This window comes from Numida meleagris, chromosome 1, assembly GCF_002078875.1.
Source record: "Numida meleagris isolate 19003 breed g44 Domestic line chromosome 1, NumMel1.0, whole genome shotgun sequence".
Lineage (NCBI taxonomy): Eukaryota > Metazoa > Chordata > Aves > Galliformes > Numididae > Numida > Numida meleagris.
In genome coordinates this window covers 183,809,892-183,833,428 of record NC_034409.1, presented here as the reverse complement: position 1 = coordinate 183,833,428, position 23,537 = coordinate 183,809,892, and the positions used below count along the sequence as shown (strand labels likewise).

Genomic DNA, 23,537 nt, shown 5'->3' with positions numbered 1-23,537 from the left:
AACATTCCTAAACTTAAGAGTGGAAAAATCAGAATTTTTAGGAATTGTTGTTCTTAAAAGTGCTGACTATTCTGACAGAATCTAAAATGTCTTGAAAATGTAACAAATAATGCTTTGGAACATCAGGTTTGTTGAGCTAAATAGGATATCTCTACACCCAAATGTTTCTTCAAGCTATACAAGGCTTGGAACTTGCATACTTGAACTTCTTTCTCAAAGTGCCTAATACTGTGAAATAATACACCCAACAAAACGCTGGCTTAATAAATGAGTATAAATATGAGTGCTGTTGCTGCTATTTATTTATTTATTCTCTTTAAGGTAAGACATAGCAGCATGAATGAAGTAATGACAGAGCCACAAAGCCCTGACTGGATTAATAAGAGTGACTTTTTCCAAGACTCAGAAAACTGCCAGCAAGAGAACTGTGACATGAGTAAATTTCACAGAGATGAAATGATTTCACAGTACATCAGTCTAGCTGGGCAAATTGGTAAGGCTGTATGACATGTTTTATTATAGCATTTTGTTTTTCTCATTTTGCTTCTGAGATGGAGTTCTCTTCCATTTGCCCAAGCTGATTTGATAGATATGTTGTAACATGCTAGGGGACCTAAACCATAAAACTTTGCTTTACAGAGCAGCCTGAAAAAGTTCTGCATAGAGATCAGAAATGGAGGTCTTCCAGACCACCTGTGACAAAAGTGAAGTTGGGGCTTGGTTTGGAACAACATGAGCTCAGTGTTATTCCAGAAGTGGACACACCAAGGAGTTGCAATATTTCTTTTGCAGGTAAAATATGAGTGTAAAATGTGTATATACATATAGAATATATGAATACTTCTGTTCTAAGGAGTATAGATTGGAGGAAATAAATATTTTCTGAAGCCTTTGAGGTGATTGATCATGAAATAATAGCTGATACTTTTACCATAAGGTATAACTTAAATATTATCCAAGGGAATTATAGTTGAGAAAAGCTTACCTTACCAGTGTCAGACTAGGAGAAATGTAGCAAAAAAAAAAAGTCACTAATTCCAGGACTGATTGATTTTTATGTTGAGCATATAAGATTTGCAGGTTCTATGCTGAAAATTTCTTTAATAGTGAAGATAGAAGATTGAGTGCAGAATAAAGCTGTATGTAGTTACTGATACCTTGAAGAGGGTATGCACTTTTATGTAGCTATTCATACCTTGTTTACTCTGAGGACTGAATCAGATGTGAATATATCAGTTAAATGCAAAGGGACTAGTCAAGAGCAGCTGATGGAAGGGCATTTAAAAGTTGTTTTTCTTTAAAATCTTTTAAATAAGGAGCTAGCACCAAATATCTACAGAAGTTTTCAGACAAGCTCTATAGGTTTTTTTTTCAATTACAAACCATTCTGTAACAATTCCAGACAAAAACCATGCAAAGCTGTCATCATTGTCTAGGAATGTTGGTTACCATTTGTACGCAGTACCTAGTAACGCTTTGTAAGCAACATAAAGTAACAGGTACAACATACTAATGTTGGCTAAATGTAAACTTTCAATTTTTCCCCTCACCCTCTCCCTCAAGTCTCTTCACAGCTAATATTTAATACGTATTTTACATGGTTTTAATGCTGTGCTAGCGTTCATAAAAGAATTAACAGAACAATCCAAATTACTGTAGACCTGTCAGGCTGATACTGATCTTGAGCAAAATAATGAAACAGCTGATACGGGACATTTTTTTAAATGAAAGAAAATAATTAATGTTAGTCAGCGTTGGTGTATGCAGAGTAATTCTTCTTGGGCCACTGTGATGTCTCGGCTAACTAACTGCTGTGGTTTAACTTGGCAGCTCAGCACCATGCAGCCACATGCGCGCTCCCCACAAGTGGGATGGGGGAGAGAGTCAGAAAAAATGTAAAACTTAGAATCACAGAATCACCAAGGTTGGAAAAGACCTCCAGGATCATCCAGTCCAACCGCCCGCCTACCACCAATATTTTCCTGCTAAACCATGTTCCTTAGTACAACTTCTAAACGCTTCTTGAACACAGCTTATTCTCATCCTGAATCCAAAACACTGCAGCATACCAGCTACTAGGAAGAAAATTGACTCTATCCCAGCTAAGACCAGGACAACAAATTCCTGTTTCTGAAGTGTTTGATTGAAGAATATGTTCTTAAAAGCAATTGGCTTAGTAATACACATTTTCATTAAACAAACCAAAACAAAAAACACCTGCTCAGAAAAACAGCAGCAAAGATTAAAAATTGAAATTTGTACCCAAAATTACTTCTGAAATATTCAGTGGAGTTCTAGAATAGTATGTGTTGTGTAAATACTATCCTAACTGAGAGATTATTTATTCCATTATTATCATTATTGGTCACAGTAGATAGTAACAAGTTGAACTCGAGTGTTTTAATTGCATTGAGTGGCTGAAAAGGGCTGTTTGTGAGGAGAGAGGTTTGGGGAGAAAGGAGATCTTAATCCAGAGCAGAGAAGATCTGGTATGTCTGCATTTACTGACCTGATATGGTTAACTGATATGGAGCTCAGTACAGAATCAGCAGATTATTTCTGTGAAATAGTGTATCCGTCTTAAAGTGTTCTTTCCTAAAGTGCTGAACATTGCGTATCTGTACCTGATCTGATGCTTTACATTCAGGTAAAACAGGTTCTGTTGGTGGAGAGCCTTCTCCCATTGCAGCTGCTGGGGAGTTTGTGTATGTGAAATGTTACGGTGATGCTCTTCATAAAGAAGGCATGTCACCTGGGAGCACAACAAGCCGTGAGGAACGAGTTCCTGTTGAAAGTGCAAGGCAAAGCAAACAGTCTGGATTATTACAAGAGCTGCTGCTGATGTCTGCTGAGAATTCATATGATTCAGGTGAGGAAATCCGCTTTCTTCAGGGAACTATTGAGTACCATTCTGCACTGCTAATTTTACTGCTATTTATCTGTAGGATGTGACCTGATTTGTTAAAGAGCATAGAGTGCTATTTAAATACTATTGAATTTCAATTGTTAAAAATGATATTTCAATAAGTGCATCTTAGGACTGAGTTTTGATTAGGCTTTGTTTGTTCGTGATCCGCTACCATTGTAATAATCCACATTCACAGTGCAGGTCTTTGCTAGTCAACAGCTTTTCATCCAAACCGTGCACTTTGAATCTGTAACTTGCTGTCTGTAAAGAACCCTCTTTTGCATCGCCTGATTGCCCTGCATTACCAGCAGACTCTCGTGCATGCACAGAGTGAAATGCTGGAGTAGAAGCTGTGTTCTTCCCAGAGCATTTGTGGTGCCCAGATGTGTACCTTCTCCAAGTGGGAACCTGTTTGGAGCAGACCGGTGCTTTGGCTGCATCAGTACTCTGTGATTCCTTCTGTAGATACTAGAGATTCATGCTTAAAAAGAGCTCTGGAGTGTTAATGTACTGACAGCCACAGAAGGATCACTGTATGTAAGAAATTGCTTAAAGGTACAGTTGAGACAAAATGTAGAAGGCTGATTGTTACCATCAGGGTAAAGAAACAACTTTGAAAGGATCAGCTGGTAGTTATGGTAGAGAGAAAACTAGTGCAAGAATGTAAGGATTACCTGAATTCTGATATTTTCTCTTCATCCATGAAGAGCTTTAATTAGAGATTACACTTTTGAGACCAGATCATGTCCATGTGCAGCAGTGTTAATCTGATACCATAAATTGAAAGCAGTTGTTTTGGTTATCACAAATAAAGCAATTTGTGGACGTGTTGAAGCATGTTATGGGTAGCTTAACTGGCTTATAAAAGGACAAAGGTGAACAAAGAAAGCAGGTTAGAAGAGGTTTTTGGAGTGCTTGGCCTAACAAGTGGAGTCAAAGTTTTTAAATCCTCCTGTTTTTTTCCTGCCTGTAGTAATTCAGCTTGTCTCTTTAGTCTTAGAATAAAGTGAACTTGGGGGTTCCAGTACTTTCAGTTGCCCTGCATTTACAGCTTCGAAAATTTCTTGCAGATTGAAGTGCAGTTTATTGTAGTTCCAGCTGGCAAATGTTGTGTCTGACTTGCTGTGAACTGTTCTGTGTTCTGTGAAACACTGACTTGAGCAGTGTGAAGTTGAATACAAATTGACAATACCTCATCATCCAGTATCTATCCAAAATAAATGTATTATTAGAGCTGCAAAGCAGTTGTTTTCAGCACCTTGGCCTTATATGTACATCTTTGTAAGCAATACAGCTATGTCATACGCACCTCCTGGTTTTACTAGAATTTTCAACGCTGTCCCAGCTATTAAGGTAAATTTTAATTTAGTTTGTACTGAGACAAACCAAATTTAAAAGGATAAGATTTATTAGGGATCGAAGTTGCTTTAAATCAGTACACCTAAGCTGATTTTCTCTCAGTTTCTTTCTTATATTTCAAACTATTTTGAGAATTAGCATATGTTTAAACTTTAGTGATAATTTAAGTATTTTGTTTCTTAACAGCATTTGGAGACAAGGCTTGTGTTTTTAGAGTAAGTTGTAAAATCATAGAATCACTAAGATATGAAAGTATCTCCAAGATCATCCAGTCCAACCATCTGCTTACCACTGGTATTTCCACACTAAACCACGTCCCCCAGTGCAACATCTAAACGTTTCTTGAACACCTCTAGGGACGGTGACTCCACCACCTCCTTGGGCAGCCCATTCCAGTGCCTGACCACTTTTTTTGAGAAAAAAATTTAAATAGTATGCAACGTGAACCTCCCCACGTGCACGCTGAGGCCATTCCCTCTAGTCCTATCGCTGCTCACATGGAAGAAGAGGCTGATCCTCCCCTCACCACCACCTCCTGTCAGGCAGTTGTAGAAAGCAATAAGGTCTCCTCTGAGCCTCGTCCAGATTGAACAATCCCAGTTCTCTCAGTTGCTCCCCATAACACTTGTGCTCCAGACCCCTCACCATCTTTGTTGCCCTTTACTGGACATGCTCTGGTGCCTCAGTGTCTTTCTTGTAGTGAGGGGCCCAAAACTGAACGCAGTACTCAAGGTGTGGCCTCACCAGGGCTGACTACAGAAGGAATCACCTCCCTGCTCCTGCTGGCTGCACTATTTCTGATACAAGCCAGGATGCTGTTGGCCTACTTGGCCACCTGGGCACACTGCTGGTTAGCTGAGCATCGACCAACACCTCCAGGTCCACGTCTTCCACGCAGTCTTCCAACCACTCTGCCCCAAGCCTGTAAGCTAACGTTGCTAGGTCACCAAATTAACATTAAATATTGTTTTGTAGTGTCTTTCTACATTACTATTATATTTGAACAACGTAATGGTTTATGTAAAAGATTAGGAAACTTCATGTGAACACATGTATTTAGTTAGTGTGTGTTTAGGAAGATTGTCCTGAGCAGTTCAAAGAAGAGCTGAAACTGTCACCATTATCTTCTTCATAACTTGAAGGATATAAAGCGCTTCATGACGCTTTGAGAAACGAGCACAGTATTTTCAGGAAGAAAATCTAGTTTGTGTTAAATGTAAAGTTTTTGAAAAGGGAAAGCTAAGGTGCATTTTAAATTGTAAGTTATGATGGTAGCGGTGAATTCATTTTTCTACTTGATTCTGCCCAGAGCATGCTTGCAGTTTTTCGTATGTTTTCAAGAGCCATAATTGTCTCTCCAAAGGTAAGAGCAAACGAGTGCTTTCTGCATGTGATCTTGACCTTATTCTTGATGGTTTCTGTTTTCCTTCAAATAATGTACAGCTTTACAGCCTATAAGTTGTACTATTTTGTGATTGTAGAGCTGCCTGATGTGCACAAATCCTATTAATCACTGTTCACCTGCTTTATCAAAGTGTTAAAAAGGTAAAAGGCATGCAGGTTCTTAAAGATAAACTTGGTAAATTGATTTGGATACTTCATCAACAAAGCCTGTTTGATTTGTTCTATGAGATTTGTCATTGAGTGACAGGCAAATTTTGGGGGAAGTTTCTCTAACTGTTTCTTTTCTTCAATTATTACAAGATAAGGAAAAAAAAACCCTGCTTAAATCTAGGTGCAGACACATCTGGGTGCAAAGGGAGGTCTTAAGCACTGCTTCTTATTAGGGGAGGATGGATCCCTGTCCTCTGCATTGGGTGGTTACAGGTGCTGTACAGACTGGGCAGGCAGGGAGGATGGTAACGGTGAGTGATGTTAGATGGTTTGCCTCACTGGTGGCACTGATTCAGATTGTTTGCTCTTACCGTGGCACTGATGTCTCTCAAGTTGAGTTAGGAACTTAACATATTTGAGTTTTCTTCTTCAAAATCCAATTTAAAGAAGAATTAAAAAGGGCTAATAGAATGTAAATTGTTAATAGGGAATTGCAGAGTAATCCCACAGATGAGACAGAGGCAGTTTGATTGCATAAACCTCAGTTCCTCAGGGAAATTGTCTTGAAGACAGTGTCTAGACCTGATGCATGCATCTTTTTCGTAGGTCTCCTTCCTTGCATATCAACAAGCCTTTCTCTGTATTCATCTCTGCATTTAAGAGTCCCCTTGGGCAGTGTTCCAGATGCGATCATTTTCGTGTGTTGCTGTCCTAAGCAGATGTTATTCCAAGCATGATTATTTTCCATGTCACCCAGGATTAAGACTTCAGTTTATTTTTAATAATCTCAAATATTTGTCTATAATTCATTGTTACAACAGACAGTCTTACCCATCACCAATTTAGCAAAAGAGTACAACCACTGTCTTCTTTTTCCTCTTTTTGCCTCTGTAATAGGGTTTGGGCTAGTCCCTGTATTTCATTGTCTCTGGGTGATTTGTCATTCAGGTCTCTCAGTTGCATCCTTAAATTATTGCTGCTGCTTCTTACTACGGTTTCAGTTAACACTTTTTTCTGGCACAGCATGGTGTCCAGGAGGTTAAAATGAAAGTCCCATGCAGATGTCAGGAAGCTGTGAGGAACATGAACCCTGCATAATTATTTTGGAGGGAGAAAGAAGAAATAAAAGTAAAAAACCCACCTCTTTTATGAGTCACCAAGTAGAGCTTTTTAAGGATATTTCTGTAGTAAAGGCAGGAGATACGAGTGTGTTGTATTTTTAACTCTGAAATGAGTAATTAATTTGGGTTTATAGCTTGAAGTTGCTGCTGTGTGTCCCTTGTGTTTATATCAGAACAATGCAAGTTATTACAGTATAGGAATAAAATTTGGTTCTTCGTAGAATATATATACAAAATGGTATTAGATGCTTGAGTCTCATCTTGTGTGTATCCTAAACTACTACCTGTCGTACTGATGTTCTTCATAGAATAAGGCATTTATTTTGTAGAAATATCTGATATTGATGTAAAGTGAACAGGAAAATGAGAATTCATGGCTCTCCGTGGTAGCTTGTTTCAACATTTTAGTTTTTATCACATTTTAAAGAGGTCTGTTTCCAGTTCCTGTGTGTCTTACAGCTGTTTCTTGCCACCACTTCTTGTTACAGTTATCTTTGAGGTTTAGATTTTGTAGTGTTTTTCTCTTGTGGAGGTATTTAAATACCACATCCTTTGCTAACTGAAGTAATTTTTTTCAAGGGCTTGGTTTTTTTCATGGTCATCCATTTCCTATATTCTGCTCCAAAGAAGAGCAGACTTCTGCAGTGTATCTAGGCTTGGTCACACTACTGCCACAAAGGAGCTCATTGCCGCCTTGTCCTACTCCAGTGTTAAGTTCCTGGGAACCTGAAGACCTGTCTCCTGCACTTGTAGAAAAGGAATCAGAAAATGGTATTTTGTGCTTTTAGACTTAACAGTTTTACTTGTACTTTTTCCACAGATCTTGATCTTATTTCTATGTCTAAGAGGTGATTCAATTCTGTGGTAGTAATCGTGCATTAGCTAGATAATTCCTTGTTTCTGGTTTCTCTTATTTACTTTTAAAGTCTGATTTTCTTTGTAAGTGTTACAATGGTAGAGGACAAAAAAATTCCTCCGCTCCAGTAAATGGTTGTAGTAACAGTACCAGAGCTGTATTTCCTTCTGCAAAGCCAAAACATGCATTTATAGTTCTTCATGCATGCTGTACAAAGAGCTGTCTTGCTAATCAAACTGTGGTGCTATGAAGCAGGAAGTGAGAAGAAAAAGGTAAGAAATGGGCAAAATCAGTGCCCTGGCAGTGAGGTTCGCAGCAGTAGAGCATTACTGCCACCTGGCGTTCCAAAAAATAATTGCAATTAAGAAAAAAAAATACCACTAACAATGAACTGCTTTCCGTTAAATTTGTTTTTAGCTCAGTCCCAAGATTCTCTCATGGCTCAAGATTTGCCGGTTCTTGCTGCTGCAGTTGGAGAGGGCTCACCGCATTCTGGACCATCATTAAGAGGCACTCATGCGGTTAGTCAATCAGAGTAAACATGTAACGTAATTTACTCTTTGAGATGTGTTTTAAAGATGCTATGCAAAAAGAAAAAACGTTATTTTTGTAGCTTTGAATAAAGCTGTTGATAATTTTAACTTGTATTCTCAGGATGCTCACGAGCTGGTAGTAATCTAATATAATCATGTGATAATTCAGGTCATAAGGGACCTAAGGGTGTCCCTGGATCAGGAGAACCTCCTGATCAAAGCAGGGACATCTGTGGAATCAGACAAGGTTGCCCAGAGCTTTATTACATAGGACCTTGAAAAATTCCAAACACGGAGACTTGCAGGACCTCTCCCTGTGAGCTGTTGTGGTGCCTGACTGTCCTGTTGGAAGAGTTCTTCCTTATAACTGGTATATGAACCTCTGCTTCTTCATTTTAAGCCCATTGTGTTTTGTCCTTCAGACGTACAATGCTGAGGAGTCTGGCTCCATCTCAGTACCCTTCCTGTAGCCATTGGCAGGCTGCTGTTAGTTTCCCTCTGCAAGCTATCCCTTCTGGCTGCACCAGCTCTCCTTTCCCAGAGTCACAGAATAGTCAAGGTGGGAAGGGACTACCTCAGAAGCCACCTGGATCTCCAAAGAGGAGACTCCAAAGCCTGTCTGGGCAACATGAGCCAGTGCTCCAGCACCCACACAGCATAGAAGTGCTTCCTGGTGTTCAGAGGGAAACTCCTGTGTTCCTGTTTGTGCCCATTGCCTCTTGTCCTGGCACTGTTCACCACTGACAAGAGCCTGGCTTTGTTCTTATTGCACCATCCCTTCAGGTGTTTGTAGATGCTAACAAGATCCCCCTGAGCCACCTCTTCTCTAGAGGAGAGTCCTAACTCTCAGCCTTTCCTCATAGAAGAGGTGCTCCAGTCCCTTAATCATCTTAGTGCCTCTTGTTGGATGGCCTCCGGTATATCTAGGTCTCTCTTCTCCTGGGGAGCCCAGAACTGGACCCAGCAGTGCAGGTGTGGCTTTACCAGTGATGAGTAAAGTAGAAGGATCACCTCCCTCAGCCTGCTAGTGATACTTTGCCTAATGCAGCCTGGGATGCTAAGAACCTTTTTTACAGTGAGGACACTGCTGGCTCATGTTCAACTTGGTATTCACCAGGGGGAAGTGCTTCAGCCCTCTTGACCATTTGTAGACACTTGGGTGAGGTCTCAAGGTCTTTACCCCTTATTCTTGTGGGGGACTTCAACTTCCCAGACATCTGCTGGAATTACAATATAGCAGAAGGGGAACAGTCCCGGAGGTTCCTGGAGTGTGTGGGAGATAACTTCCTGACACAGCTGGTGAAGGAGCCAACAAGGGGAAGCAAAATCCTGGACCTGCTGTTTGTTAACAGAGAAGGCCTTGTGGGGGATGTAAGGGTTGGAGGCCATCTGGGGCAAAGTGGTCATGAAATGAAAGATTTCTCAATCCTTGTTGAAGCATGGAGGGGAGTCAGCAGAACCGCCACCTTGGACTTCATGAGGGCAGACTTTGGTCTCTTTCGGAGCATGGTTGAGAGTCCCTTGGGAAGTAGTTCTGGAGGGCATGGGAGCCCAGGAAGGCTGGGAATACTTTAAGGAAGTTAATTCAAAGGTGCAGGAGCTGACCATCCCCAAGTCACGGAAGATGAGCCAACAAGGTGACAGGTCTGGCTGAACAGAGACCTTTGGCCGGAACTCAGGAACAAAAGGAAAGTTTATGGTCTTTGGAAGAGGGGGCAAGCAACTTATGAGGATTACAAATATGTAGTGAAGCTGTGCAGGGAGAAAACTAAAAAGGCCAAAGCCCAGCTAGAACTGAACTTTGCCACTAAGGTGAAAGACAATAAATATTTCTATAAATACAGTAGCAGTGAGAGGAGGGCATGGAAGAATCTCCATCCCTTGTTGGATGCTGAGGGCAACACGGTGAGCAAGGATCAGGATAAGGCTGAGGTACTTAATGCCTTCTTTGTCTCAGTCTTTAATAGTAAGACTAGTTGCTCTGGAGGCACATAGTCCTTTGTGCTGGTAGATAGGGGTGGGGAACAGAAGAGCCCCTTCATAATCCATGATGAGATGGTTTTGGAGCTGGTCTGAAAGCTGGACGCTCACAAGTCCATGAGGCTAGATGGATTGCACCCTTGAGTGCTGAGGGAGTTGGTGGATATGGTTGCCAAGCCACTCTCCATCATCTTTCGACAGTCCTGGCTAACTGGAGATGTCCCGGTGGGCTGGAAACTGGCAAATGTGGTGCCCATCTTCAAACAGGGCTGAAAAGATGATCCTGGTAGCTACAGGCTTATCAGTCTCACCTCAGTGCCAGGGAAGGAATGGATGATCTTGGGAACCATCATGGATCAATTAAAGGCCACCAGGGGATCAGGCCTAGTCAGCATGGGTTCATGAATGGTAGATCCTGCTTGACAAACTTGATTTCGTTCTATGACAAGGTGACCTGCTTAGTGGATGAAGGCAAGGCTGCCGATGTGGTCTACCTGGACTTCAGTAAGGCCTTTGACACTGTCCCCCACAACATCCTCATGGAGAAGCTGGCTGCCCATGGTTTGGATGGGCATACGCTCTGCTGGGTGAAACACTGGCTGGATGGCCGGGCCCAGAGAGTTGTGGTTGATGGAGTTAAATCCAGCTGGTGGCCAGTCATGAGTGGTGTCCCCCAGGGCTCAGTGCTGGGGCCGCTCCTATTCAACATCTTTATCAGTGATCTTGATGAGGGGATTGAGTGCACCCTCAGTAAGTTTGCAGGCGACACCAAGCTGGGAGGGAGTGTTGATCTGCTGGACAGTAGAAAGGCTTTACAGAGGGACCTGGGTAGGCTGGAAGGATGGGCCAAGGTAAACTGCATGAGTTTCAATAGAGCCAAGTGTCGGGCCCTGCATTTTGGTCACAACAACCCTAGGCAACCCTATGGGCTTGGGGAGGAGTGGCTGGAAAGCTGCCTCACAGAAAGGGACCTTGGTGTGCTGATGGACAGTCGGCTGAATATGAGCCAGCAGTGTGCCCAGGTGGCCAAGAAGGCCAATGGCATCCTGGCTTGGATCAGGAATGGTGTGGTGAGCAGGACTAGGGAAGTCATCCTGCCCCTGTACTCGGCATTGGTGAGGCCCCACCTTGAGTACTGGGTTCAGTTTTGGGTGCCTCAGTTCAGAAAGGACATTGAGGTGCTGGAGCAGGTCCAAAGAAGGACAACAAGGCTGGTGAAGGGCTTGGAGAATATGCCCTTTGAGGAGAGACTAAAGCAACTGGGGCTGTTTAGTCTGGGGAAGAGGAGACTGAGGGGAGACCTCATTGCTCTCTTCAAATACCTGAAAGGTGATTGCAGTGAGAGCGGGGCTGGTCTCTTCTCACTGGTGACAGGTGACAGAACAAGGGGAAATGGCCTCAAGTTGCACCAGGGGAGGTTTAGGTTGGATATCAGGAAAAACTTCTTTCCAGAAGGGGTTGTTAAGCACTGGAACAGGCTCCCCAGGGAGGTGGTTGAGGCACCATCCCTGAATGTGTTTAAAAACCGTTTGGATGTGGTGCTCAGGGCCATGATTTAGCGGTGGGTTGTTAGAGTTAGAGTAGTATGGTTAGGTTGCAGTTGGACTCAATGATCTTTAAGGTCTTTTCCAACCTGAGCAATTCTGTGATTCTATGATTTTGGTGGCCCTTAGTGGAAATCTGTGTGTTCTACTGGGTGCCTAAGACTGGACGTAGTATTCTAGATGCAGTATAAGAAGCACTGAGTAAAGAGAGATGGTCATTCAGAATTTACTGGCTGCATTCCCATTCATGCAGTGCAGAATGCTGCTGTCCCTCCTTGCTGCCAGAGCACACTGTGGGTTTATGCACAGCTTTCTGTCTGCCAGGACTCCTGGATCTTTTCCAAAGCCACTCCCCAGTTATTCCCTGGCTTGGACTGATGCATGGGCTGGTTCCTTCCCAGGTGCAGGACTGCATTTGTTCTTACTGAGTTTCATAGTCTTCCTTTAGGCCTCATCTTCATGAGGTCCAGCTGGATGTCAGACCTGCTACTGAGTGCATCAGATGTTCAGATGAGAGCATGCTGTTGCCTCTTGTTGGTCCTTACCAAAGGTGTTAGAGAGGGCAGGTTCCAGGATAGATGCTGGTCATGCCCCCGTTATTCTCCCACCTCCAGTTGGAGTATCACCTGCTGCTCACCGTCTTCTGAGCCTGATCAGCCAACCAGTTTTTGCCCCTCTGGTCGTCCATCCATGCAGACTGTAACATCCAAATTCGGATACGAGAATAGAGAGAGAGAGTATCAGAAGCCTCACCAAAATCAAGGAGATCCACTGCTTTTCTCTCATCCAAAGATCCTGTCGTTTTGTTAGTAGATAAAAACTGTTTAAAAATTACTGTTTATAGATGTACAGAATTATGCATACTGAGTATATATGTATGTGTAAATGTATATTAAATATATAATATAACTAGTATACAATTAAAAATAATACAGGGAATTGGCTTCTTAGGTATTTGTCTCTTATTTTCTTGATGTATGTTTTAATTCAAAGTTTTGCAAGAAGTAAAGTGTTCATATCTCATCCTTCAAAATTTGAAAGTTCAAGAACCCTCATTCTCTATTCTGTGACTGTAGAGCTTCAAAATTAAGGAATACAGTTTTCTAGGAAATTTGATGTATTTAACTGAAAATGTAGAATTAAACTCTCCAGTCAGTATCCTGTATTCAGAAGTCACAGTCTTGAAAGTACTTGGAACATTCCTGAGTTTTACATCTATATTCCTCTGAGATCTACAGTTCTACTCAAGTGGGTCTGTGATGAGAAATAGCCAAATCTGAGCACCAGAAGATAAGTAATCTTCCAGGTGTCATGATTTGTATGCAGTTCTGAGAGGCTTCTGTGTGTGTGTGTGTGTGTGTGTGTGTGTGTTGGGGGGAGGGGGCTGCTAGTGGGAATTGTGTTGGGGGAGATTGGATGTGAATGTTGTGTACTGAGCAATGATGAGTTTAATTTGCCTGACTGCAAAAAATGAAGGCTTCTACACTTGAACTGAGCTCAGAATAACATCTGTGGTTGTAGTTTCAGTTATAGGGGGTGTGAATACATGGTAACATATATGTTGCTTTCTCCTAGGAAGTACTTTCTAAGGTAGTGTCCATGGATGTAGGTTCAGAAGCTTCCATGCAAGCAATACTCTGTGATTTATCTTCAACTGTTTCCACTGGAAGCTTTTTGACTACAGAAACGCTGGATGTCAGCCCTTCTGACACTGGTAAGTGTTTCATTGTTGTTTTTGTAAATGAAAAACTGATGTTCTCTTTATTTTATAGCAGAATGGATCTAACTCACTAGATATAAATTCTTCTGGAAAAAAATAATGTGGAGCTTCACTTAAGAATTGTTAATACATGTTACAGAGCATAACTACAATACACATTAAAAAAATATAATGTGTAGCAGCTTTATCAGGTGCAAACATGGGAGGTGGATTTGGAATTGATTATATAGTGTCCTGTGAGTTTACTTAGTTAAGGCTTAATATTGTCTTAATCTGTATCAGATCTCAGACACACCCATATATCTGTATCAGTTACTTGGTCTTTATAAATCAATTTTTGAAGATTATTTTTGAAGAAATAACTTAAAAAATTAAATTTAAACTTTTTGGTTACTCAGCTACATTATTAAATTTTTCAAGTCTAGCTGTGCTTCCTCCATACACTCAGTGATTATTAAGACCTTTTCTGATTGCTTCTGTAAGAGGATAGACAAAGAGGGATTGATATGCTAACTAGGAACCCACTTCTGGTTTCCACAATTCCCTTAATTTTGTTGCATTTATATTAGGTTGTTTCTATTTAAGCAGGAATAAAACTATTGCCCTATATCATAAAGATGCTCAAGATCACATTAAAGGATTGACACCAAGCTGTGTGGTGCAGTTGACATACCTGAGGGATGGAGTGCTGTTCAGAGAGACCTAAAGAGGCTTGAGCAGTGTGCTCAGGTGAACCTCATGATGTTCAGCAAATCCAAGTGCAAGGTCTTGCACCTCGCTCATGGCATCCCCCACTATCAGTGCAAGCTGGGGGACAAAAGGATAGGGCACAGCCCTGCTGAAAAGGACTTAGGGGCACTGGTGGATGGCAGCTGGTTCTGAGCCAACAGTGAGCCCTTGCAACCCAGAAAGCCAACTGTATCCCGGGCTGCAGCCAAGGTAGCGCGGCCAGCAGGGCGAGGGAGGTGATCCTGCCCCTCTGCTCTGCGCTGGTGAGGCCTCACCTGGAGCAATGCGTCCAGATGTGGAGTCCTCAGTACAGGAGAGACATGGCCCAGAGGAGGGCCACAAAAATGATCCAAGGGATGGAACGCCTCTCCTACAAGGACAGGCTGAGAGAGCTGGGGCTGTTCAGCCTGGAGAAGAGAGGGCTCTGGGGAGGCCTGAGAGCAGCCTTTCAGTATCTAAAGGGGGCCTGTAAGAATGAAGAGGACAAACTCTTAGCAGGGTTTGTAGTGACAGGACAAGGGGAAATGGTTTCAAACTAAACAAGAGAAAGTTTAGACTGGATGTAAGGAGGAAGTCTTTTACAGTAAGGGTGGTGAGGCATTGGAACAGGGTGCTCAGAGTGGTAGTCGATGTCCTGTCCTTGGAGACACTCACGGTCAGGCTGGACAGGGCTCTGAGCACCTGATGGAGCTGTAGGTGTCCCTGTTCATTGCAGAGGAGTTGAATGAGATGGCCTCTGGGAATCCCTTCCAACTCAAATGATTCTATGGTATTTATATGCAATGGGACAGTTAAAAAAAAAAAAAAAAACAACTAATAACAAAAGGTGTTAAGGGTATTTCAGGGTATTAAGCAGTATCTTTTCAGGTGAGTTGATGTAAATGCTTCATATGTAAAACTGTGTGAGCATCTAGCTTCTTATTTCAGGATTGTCTTCTGACAGCATGGAAGATCAAATTTTGAAAAGAATAGCAAGCAGCCCGTGGAACTCCTCACTGCCTTTTACCTTGCAGCAGAGGCAGGAGGATCTGTCTGGTGTGCCTGAAACCCAGTTGCCTGAAGGAGTAACCTGCCTTGATAAAGGAAGTCAGATTCAGCAGATCTTGGAGAAATGTTGTGGAGAGTTGAACTCTTCATCAGAGAACAGTATGTGCTTTGAAGGTATTTTCTATTTTAAAGAATTTATGCCCCATTCTGTATGACAGCATGGGCAGTTTAATCAGTATTATGTGTTTCTGTCTTATTTATATTTAGCTTACGTTTTATGTTCAGTGAATGTTTACACAGCAGAACTCCTGCTTTAATGATGTTCTTCACTGCTTTATGTATATCTCCATGTAGCATTGTGTAGTGCAACAAAAAGATAACGTGATCATGGTCTAGTTCTGTGCAGCTTCCTGCTGCTGTAGCGAGACTGCTTTCTGTTGTCTGTGCTGATACTATGGTTTGTATATGTATTAGGGAATTTAGAACAGAATATATGTCATGCTTTATTATTCAGATCGAGTTGATAGTTGAATCACTGATTAACAAACCAGTGGAAGTTCTGTGCTCTCTAACTGTGCGCGTTTAATGATTCGTGACAATAAAACCATCTTTACTAGCTGTCATGGAGATAACTCTAGTATTTTAATTTGAACTGCTTCCTTCAGGAATGTGTTGGAAAACCTAGAATCATAGAATTGTAGATTAACCTAGACCAGAAGTTCTTTTTCCTGCTTAAGTGAGAGGTATCTTGCTCACTTATGGGCTTGTCCAGCCAAGTTCTGACTATCTCCAGTGGAAAAATTCCATACCACTCAGGCAACTTGCTTAACAGCCTTCACTGAGAATCTTTTTCTTTATATGTAACCAGGATTTCCCGTGTTGTGCCTTTTGTCTGTTGTCTTGAGACTTTTTTCTTTCTTTCTCTGAGAATGTTTGGCAAGAGTCTCACTGCATCTTCCCTGTACTTTATTCTAGGATACCGTAGACAGCAGAGATTTCTGTGCCTCTTCCCCCATGCTCTCAGTAGTTTGTGCAAAATTGAAGAAACCTAGTTTTTAAGCTTCTCTTTGAATATCGTGTGTTTCATCCTCAATCATTTTTGTGGCTCTTCGCTGGACTTGCTCCAGCGTATCGGTGTGCATGTTTTGTTTTTGTGGGGAAACCCAAAACAGGACAGTGCTTCTAATGCAGTCTCTCAGGTGCTTAACAGAGAGCTTCTTGACCTCAGCTTTTCATTTAAAATAAATGATGAAAAAAAAGTTGCACTTTGTACTGTTGTTGTACTTGCATTATATCAGCGTGCAGGAGCTGGATGCTGCAAAGATGTGTTTTTGCAAGGTAGCATTTGTTTACCTGAGAACTATATGTTCTGCTTATTCCATCCAGAAGCGAGCTAAGAGATGCCAGTTTTCATTTTTTAAAAATGACCTCTTTTCTTTTCTTTTCTTACAGCTTTAGCAGCTGAGCTTGATTTTCCTGAAACGGAGAGGCATTTTCCTAACTTCTGCCATCAGCTTTTCCAGCCTTTGGAACCAAGTCCCGCCTTCAGTGTTTCATCATCCATTTCTCATTACAAGACTCCACAAGACAACAAAGAATTTAGGAAGGTACAACAGAAAAGCTCTATTTGGCTTAAAATTTATTTATATGAAACGCTGTAATGATTTTTACATGTGTGGAACTGGAAGCATTTCTGCTGTTTGTAGGAGAAGTATGATCCAAAAAGCAAATGTTGCCATTAACTTTTCATCTTTTGTGTTCCTAAAAACAAAACAAAAAAGGCTTAATCAGGATTTTTTTCTGCCGCTAGACTTCAACATTTTCAACAGAAAGTCAAGACCAGTCTGCATTTCTAGAAGTGAGAAATTCCAATTTGAAGATAGAAAGAGGCGGTCTGATGGCCAGTCTTGAAACAGGCAAGCCAAAGAGCATGACAGCAGAAGAGTGTTTCGAAGAGAATATTACTCTGGGTATGTAGAGTGCAATCTGATCAGTGCTATAAAATGGAACCATTGCCAGTATGAAAATACCCACTTTTAAGCTTGCTTTGTTGTGTTGAAACTGGGAAGGAACTCTTTACTTCTAAATAAACTCTGCTTTAAAATGTTTTAACTCTGCTTCTGCTCTCTTAGACACCATCTTCTCCACAACCTTTAATGTGTAGAACTCAAAAATGTTAAGGTCTGTACTTAGTCAGCAGTTATTACTTGAATGCAAGGATCTGCTTTTGTAGTGAAGCTGCTCTAATGGACGTTACTTACTGTGTGCAGCAATTATGATAACAGTGCGTTAATTCCAGTGGTGGCTGAAATTAATTAGTTAAAAATTGTCTATGCAAATCTCTCATTTTGTAACTTTGAGGAAATTATTCAATTTATGGAACTTTCTTAAAAAGAGTGCAGCCAGCAGGTCAAGGGAGGTGATCCTCCCCCTCTACTCCGTCCTGGTGAGGCCACATTTGGATTGCTGTGTCCAGTTCTGGGCTCCCCAGTTCAAAAAGGACAGGGATCTCCTGGAAGGAGTCCAGCGGAGGGCCACAAAGATGAAAAAGGGCCTGGAGCATCTCCCATATGAGGAAAGGCTGAGCCCTTCCCCGGGTCTTTTCCGCCTGGGCATAAGAGGACTGAGGGGGGGGATCTGAGCTCACTACAACCTCCCTTCAGGTTGTAGTGAGCTGGGGGTCAGCCTCTTCTCTCTTGTAACTAGTGACAGGACGAGGGGGAATGGCTTCAAGTTGCGCCAGGGGAGATTTAGGCTGGACATTAGGAAATACTACTGTTCTGAAAGAGTGGTCAGGTGCTGGAATGGGCTGCCCACGGAGGTGGTTGAGTCACCGTCCCTGGAGGTGTTCAAGAAACGTTTAGATATAGTGTTGGGAGACATGGTTTAGTGGGGTTGTTGGTGGTAGGTGGATGGTTGGACTAGGTGATCTTGTAGGTCTTTTCCAACCTAGCTAATTCTATGATTCTATGATTCTATGATGTAGTTAGTGAACCTTGTTATTTGCATAGATGTCCACACATTCCTCAGAAGTCCTGTTATGGAGGGATTTCTTTAAAGCTGAAGTGTGGTTGTGTTAAGCTCTCATTTTGACTCTTCAACTTTCTGAAACAGGTGTGGAAGAATCTTTTCACCCACTGCAATTAGAACTTGCTCTGAGCGATCCCTGCCAGAATGCTGCTCGGCCAGCTGGCGTCAACGCTGTGTCAGAGGGGTCCTTGGAACTAAATCCTGGGATTAAAAATGGGTGCGACGAGAACGATGTTTCATCTGACAGACAATATGAAGAACTGGCAAGGAAAATGGAATGTATTGGTCTCCAGTGTTCGATGGAGGATATGCGAAACGAAAGTCTGAATTCGCTGGGAGAACAGAAATCATTTTATCAGCTCAATACCACACCGGTTACAGTGGATGAACCTTTCCCTCAACACACATTAGAAGAGGGTGTGGCATTCAAAAAAGAGATTCTGTCTTCTGAAAAATTTCCTATCAAATTACTTGATAGGAAGTATGTGAAGCTCCCTGAAAAATTACTTCATGTACAGGAAGCAAATAAAGCTGTGGAGGTGGATTCTCAGTGCAATACAAACGCAGAGGAGCCGGATGAAGGTTTTCCTCAAGTTCGGGTGTCTTTAAGGATTACTGAAGACATCAGCTTGAAAGCCCCAGATGTTCATTTACAGGCAACAGTAAAACAGAATGCTTTCTGCCTGGGAAGACAAGTAAAACAGTCTAACTCTGTGCCTGGGAGCTCATCTCGTATTCCAATCTGGGTAAGTAAAACAGATTTCCCGAAGTAGTATTTTGTGCGGGTATTTTGTTGGTTTACTTGCTTTATTTTATTGGTTTATGTCCTTTTTTTTTTCTTTACCAAGCTATTTTAGATCTTTAACATCTGAAAACCTGGCAAATGTTCATTTTATAGCTCTGGTTTAAGACTTGCTCATTTCCTAAGCTTCTACTTCTCTTTGCTCTTTTAGATTGTAGCACTGAAACAATTAGCTGTGACATTAGTTGGTGCAGCATGGGCATGAAACCATGCAGTTACTTAACTGAACTTAACTCAAGCTGGGAGGTAAATAGTAGAACTAAAACATAAATAATTGATAACTGTGTGAAACCTATTTCCTTTTTCATTTTTAAAACAAATTAACAAACCTGGCCTGAAACTAGATCTCAGCAGTGATTTAAATGGAGGCGAGTGGAAGAGAAATGGGTTTTGTTTGATTGCTTTGGATCATTTGTTTTTTTTTAGTTACTGGTTTTAAAAACCAAACCAAACCAGTGTACTTCACGTTGGACTGGTTTGCATACATCAGTTATCACCTCGGGCAGAGTGCTCCTTCTGGATTTCATTATTGCTTGGGGCAGGTTCTTTTTTTTTCTGTATTGTATGAGCCTCTTCTTACAAGCTAGCAGCTATTTCTAGTAATAGGGGTTTTAAAATAGATATAATTAAAATATATTTTAATGCATATATTATTTATATATATTAATATTTTATAATATATAAAATGGTACATAGTTTTTACACTGAAATTTTGTGTGTTCTGTTTGCTAGGAGACTGAGTCAGGGCGTGGTATTATGGAAGAACCTGAACTCACTCTTGTGAGCTCAAATGACATCAGTATTGCAGAATCAGACCCTGAACACATGAACCAAGAGAAGAGTAGCGAGGATAAAACGAATAACCCAGCGTGTGTGGATAGGGCTGCCATCAATGTTCTCACTGAGGTGAGTCTTAGTTAATCCGGTGGGCAAAGGGACTGTCATGGGTTTTTTAGTTTGGGATGTTTTTAGAAGCATTCTAATACTGTCAGCATCCTTTCTGATGTTTTTCTTGCACCCGCTAAAGGGAAGAGACAGTCTTTTCTTGTATCTTGATGTTAGGGGCACTGTATGACTACTTCAGATTTGTGTTGTATTTTTTGCATTTTCAACTAATGATTCCTTTTGAAACAGAAAAGAGAATTTTTACCGCCAGTTCCAGATGCAGATTGTTCAGTGCTCCTAAGGCCTGACAGCTCTTCCGAAGCCCAGAGCCCTAACGAGGGTTGGTTTCCATCACATCAAACTGCAGGTAATTATGTACAGCTTCAATATACTGAAGTTTTAATTTATAAAGGCGCTAATAAGATACACCTCTCCTTTGGAAAACATAACTTCTCTTAGACAAGTGCACGTTGCTGTTCAGCCTCGGTTTGTGTACGTGTGGCCTGGGTTTGATGTGTGTTTTATTGACAAGGAAATATTCACCTGTCTCTTCCTCTAGTAGGCCGTCTTGAGTTGGTAATGGCTGTAATTACATAGACTTTATTTGGTTTTACATGTCACTATTTAGTTTTGAAAGACTGTGATATTTTGTTGCTTGTCATCATGTACTTCATGCACCTTCACTTGTTTTTATTTTCTATTAGTCGTGAACCTCTGCACTTAAAGGATGTCTTATTCTGTTCTGATGACAGTGTAGAACATAAGTAATAAACTTTTTTTTTTGTCCAAGATGAACAGCAGTCACACAAAAGAAAGGAGCTGCCAGGGTGTAACCACTTGTTAGGGGCCTCAAAGGTCTTGGTGCGTTGTGGTGCAGTGTCTGTCTTGGCAGTACTGCTTACAGTAGCTCTGAATTACTGCCTATTGTGCAAAAATGTCACTTCCTGATGCTATTTGTCAGAACAGGTCAAGGTCAACATCTTATGAGAAATGCACTGAGATGTATGAATTTAATTAAAGGTGGTTTCTTTGCAGAAAGTGAGAAACGCTTGGACTTTTCTTTCTCAGTGATGCTGCTGGAGTCTGCTTCTGCACCAGGAAGTTTGCAAGAATCTTTTTTGAAAAGAAAGAAGGACTTCATCCAGAAATCCCTGAAAAGAGTAGAAGAAATAAAACAGAGAGAGAGAAAAAATGAGAAGCCAGAAGGCAGACGGTTTCAAAGGAGAAAGCCTGAGGCATTAAGCAGGCAAAAGGAGCGTCTTGTTATCCCTGGTATGTTTATCTGGGCACATGACATGGAGCTAGGATTGCTTTCATATTAAGTATCAAAGAAAAGCTTTCCCATTTGTTGCAGCTTTGCTTCTGCACTCTGGGGTATTCTTAAATTTCTCAGGGATGGGGAGAGCTCCTCTTCCTCCATTTGGCTGCCTCTTGTGTTGTGAACAGACTGCTTCATGCATTTATTGTCATAAGGTGTCTGCAAAACAGCTGTCAAACAACTGTATTAAGTGAACTAATGCATCTCTAATGCCTGGCTTGGAAGTCAGCTGCTGAGAAGCATGGCTAGCTTCAAGTACAGCCACTAGCCTCATGAGTCACAGTGGTTTTTTAACACAGACTGTCATTCTGCAAGCTTGCTTCTGTCTTTGTAGTTCCATCTCAATCTTTTAAACCTCCCATGTTTTTGAGTTCTTGTCAATGACAGAGTTTTTCAGTATACAGTTGTTGATTTTTTACAATTAGTACCTCATATTAGTTTCATAAATTGAACAAACCTTTACTGGGACGCAGTGCAGTTTGTATGAATGGATGTGTTGTCTAGATTAGAGATTTAGGATACATTTTGTGTCTTCAGAAAGAAAAAAAGATGCAGTTGTCAATCAGCTGAAGAAAGTAGGAGAAGTGAAAGTGTCGTCTCCAGAAGACAGGAAGGCTGGGGAAGCTGAAATGTATCAGCGCACCTCAAGGTACGGCACGAACACAGTGGAAGATGTTTGGGTTTAAAACAAAACAAGAAGTTGTCACGTGAGCCCTAGCACTAAGCTTGGGGGGGGGGAGAGGAGCTGAGTGTGCTTGATCCAGGTGCATGCTGTCATGCCCTTGCAGAGCTTGCAGCAAGAAGCGCTGGCAGCCAGTGCAGCTGCACTTCACAACTGCACTCAGCATTTAGCAATGATGGACGAGCAGCAAATGCAGCTCTAGAGCAGGGGCCTTGTTAGGTCAGGCAGCAGAATTAGTTGAAGTGATGCCAGATCACTGGATCAGTTAAAATTGCTTTTTCTTAATTACTATTAATTGTCAGTATAAACATAAAGGCTGTTCATGTACTCCCGCTTTCCCACTTCCCTTTCTGACGATATTTTTTTCTGCTGTTTTGACAGACTTTATAATCAGCTTTCAGAAGTAAAAATCAGAAAAGAAGAAAAATCAAGGCAGGAAACTTATGCTAAAAACAGAGAAAGGGCTAAGGAGTTCCAAAAGGTAAAGTGATCCACCCTTAGCACCTTGAGCTGCTCCATTCATGTCACTTAGCTTCTCAGACTGGAGGCATCGTTCTGCAGTGATGACTGAACACACCACGAACCAGGTTCTGAAACGTTTCAGAGTGGCCTCTTGGGAGTTATTACCTTTGCTAATTGAGTGAGCTTTTAAAGATTTCATAAAGATTGCCCCAGCGGAGGCACTATGCTAATACAATGCAGCTCTTACAGCTGAGACTTTTCTCTAAAGGGGATCAGCCTGAGGCTGAATTCTTGTGGTCACTTGAGCTGCTAGTGTCAAACAGGATTTCTGAGAGCACGATCCAAGCACTTCCTGAACACGAGCAGGCTTGGTGCTTCCCTAGGCAGTCTCTTCCCCCTGCTCTTATACTGCTGTAGGTTCCCTAACTAGCAGAGTAGGAGGATAAACATCTCCCTGCTCCTCTCAGTGGGCACAACTCATTCCCTTATCCAAACTTGCACCATCACTCACACTCAAGTTATGTAGGAGCATTACCTCAGTTGTACACTTTAGTTTTACTATCACCACTTCTTAAGCTACGCTATTATGTTTTTAAATCTTGCAGAAAATGCTGGAAAAACTACGAGCCAAGAAGCCAGGGAAAACACCCTGACTGGGAGAAGCCTCTGAACAAGAAACAGGGCTGTGTTGATACAATTCAGAATATCTAACAGTGAGATCTGTATTAAACTAATTCAGTGTGGCCACAGTTCCCAAGCTTACAGATGCTTTCTGTAGTGCTATCTACCTTTAACACGTGGCAACCATGAATGACATTGCAGGAAAGCTTTTTTGTGCCTTAGTGTTTTATAGAGTTTTTACTACTTGTAATATACATTGTGCAAAACATCCTCTAATAAAAAGTGTTTAAAAAAAACTTGAGTTCATAGCATATGAGACAATAAGGTTCCTTTCCAAAAAGCTGAAACTTTTATGCATTGGTCTCATGTCACATACACAATCCTCCTTAGGAAGTGCAGGTTTATGCGGTACAGGTACATTTCAAACTCCCTAAAGCTAAGAGAAT

The 23,537-nt window shown here is 41.5% G+C and overlaps 1 protein-coding gene across 1 annotated transcript in view; it reads left to right on the top strand.

The window, feature by feature from the left end:
* CEP295 (centrosomal protein 295) overlaps positions 1–23,404 on the top strand; it is a 45,168-nt gene extending 21,764 nt beyond the window's left edge. The window contains 15 exon segments of the mRNA XM_021381989.1: positions 322–493; positions 640–792; positions 2,648–2,869; positions 8,216–8,319; positions 13,431–13,569; positions 15,232–15,465; positions 16,744–16,898; positions 17,102–17,261; positions 18,406–19,067; positions 19,856–20,029; positions 20,258–20,375; positions 21,077–21,280; positions 21,864–21,975; positions 22,390–22,489; positions 23,076–23,404. Of these exon segments, the coding sequence (XP_021237664.1) occupies positions 322–493; positions 640–792; positions 2,648–2,869; positions 8,216–8,319; positions 13,431–13,569; positions 15,232–15,465; positions 16,744–16,898; positions 17,102–17,261; positions 18,406–19,067; positions 19,856–20,029; positions 20,258–20,375; positions 21,077–21,280; positions 21,864–21,975; positions 22,390–22,489; positions 23,076–23,162 (2,796 nt within the window). The 3' untranslated portion in view covers positions 23,163–23,404.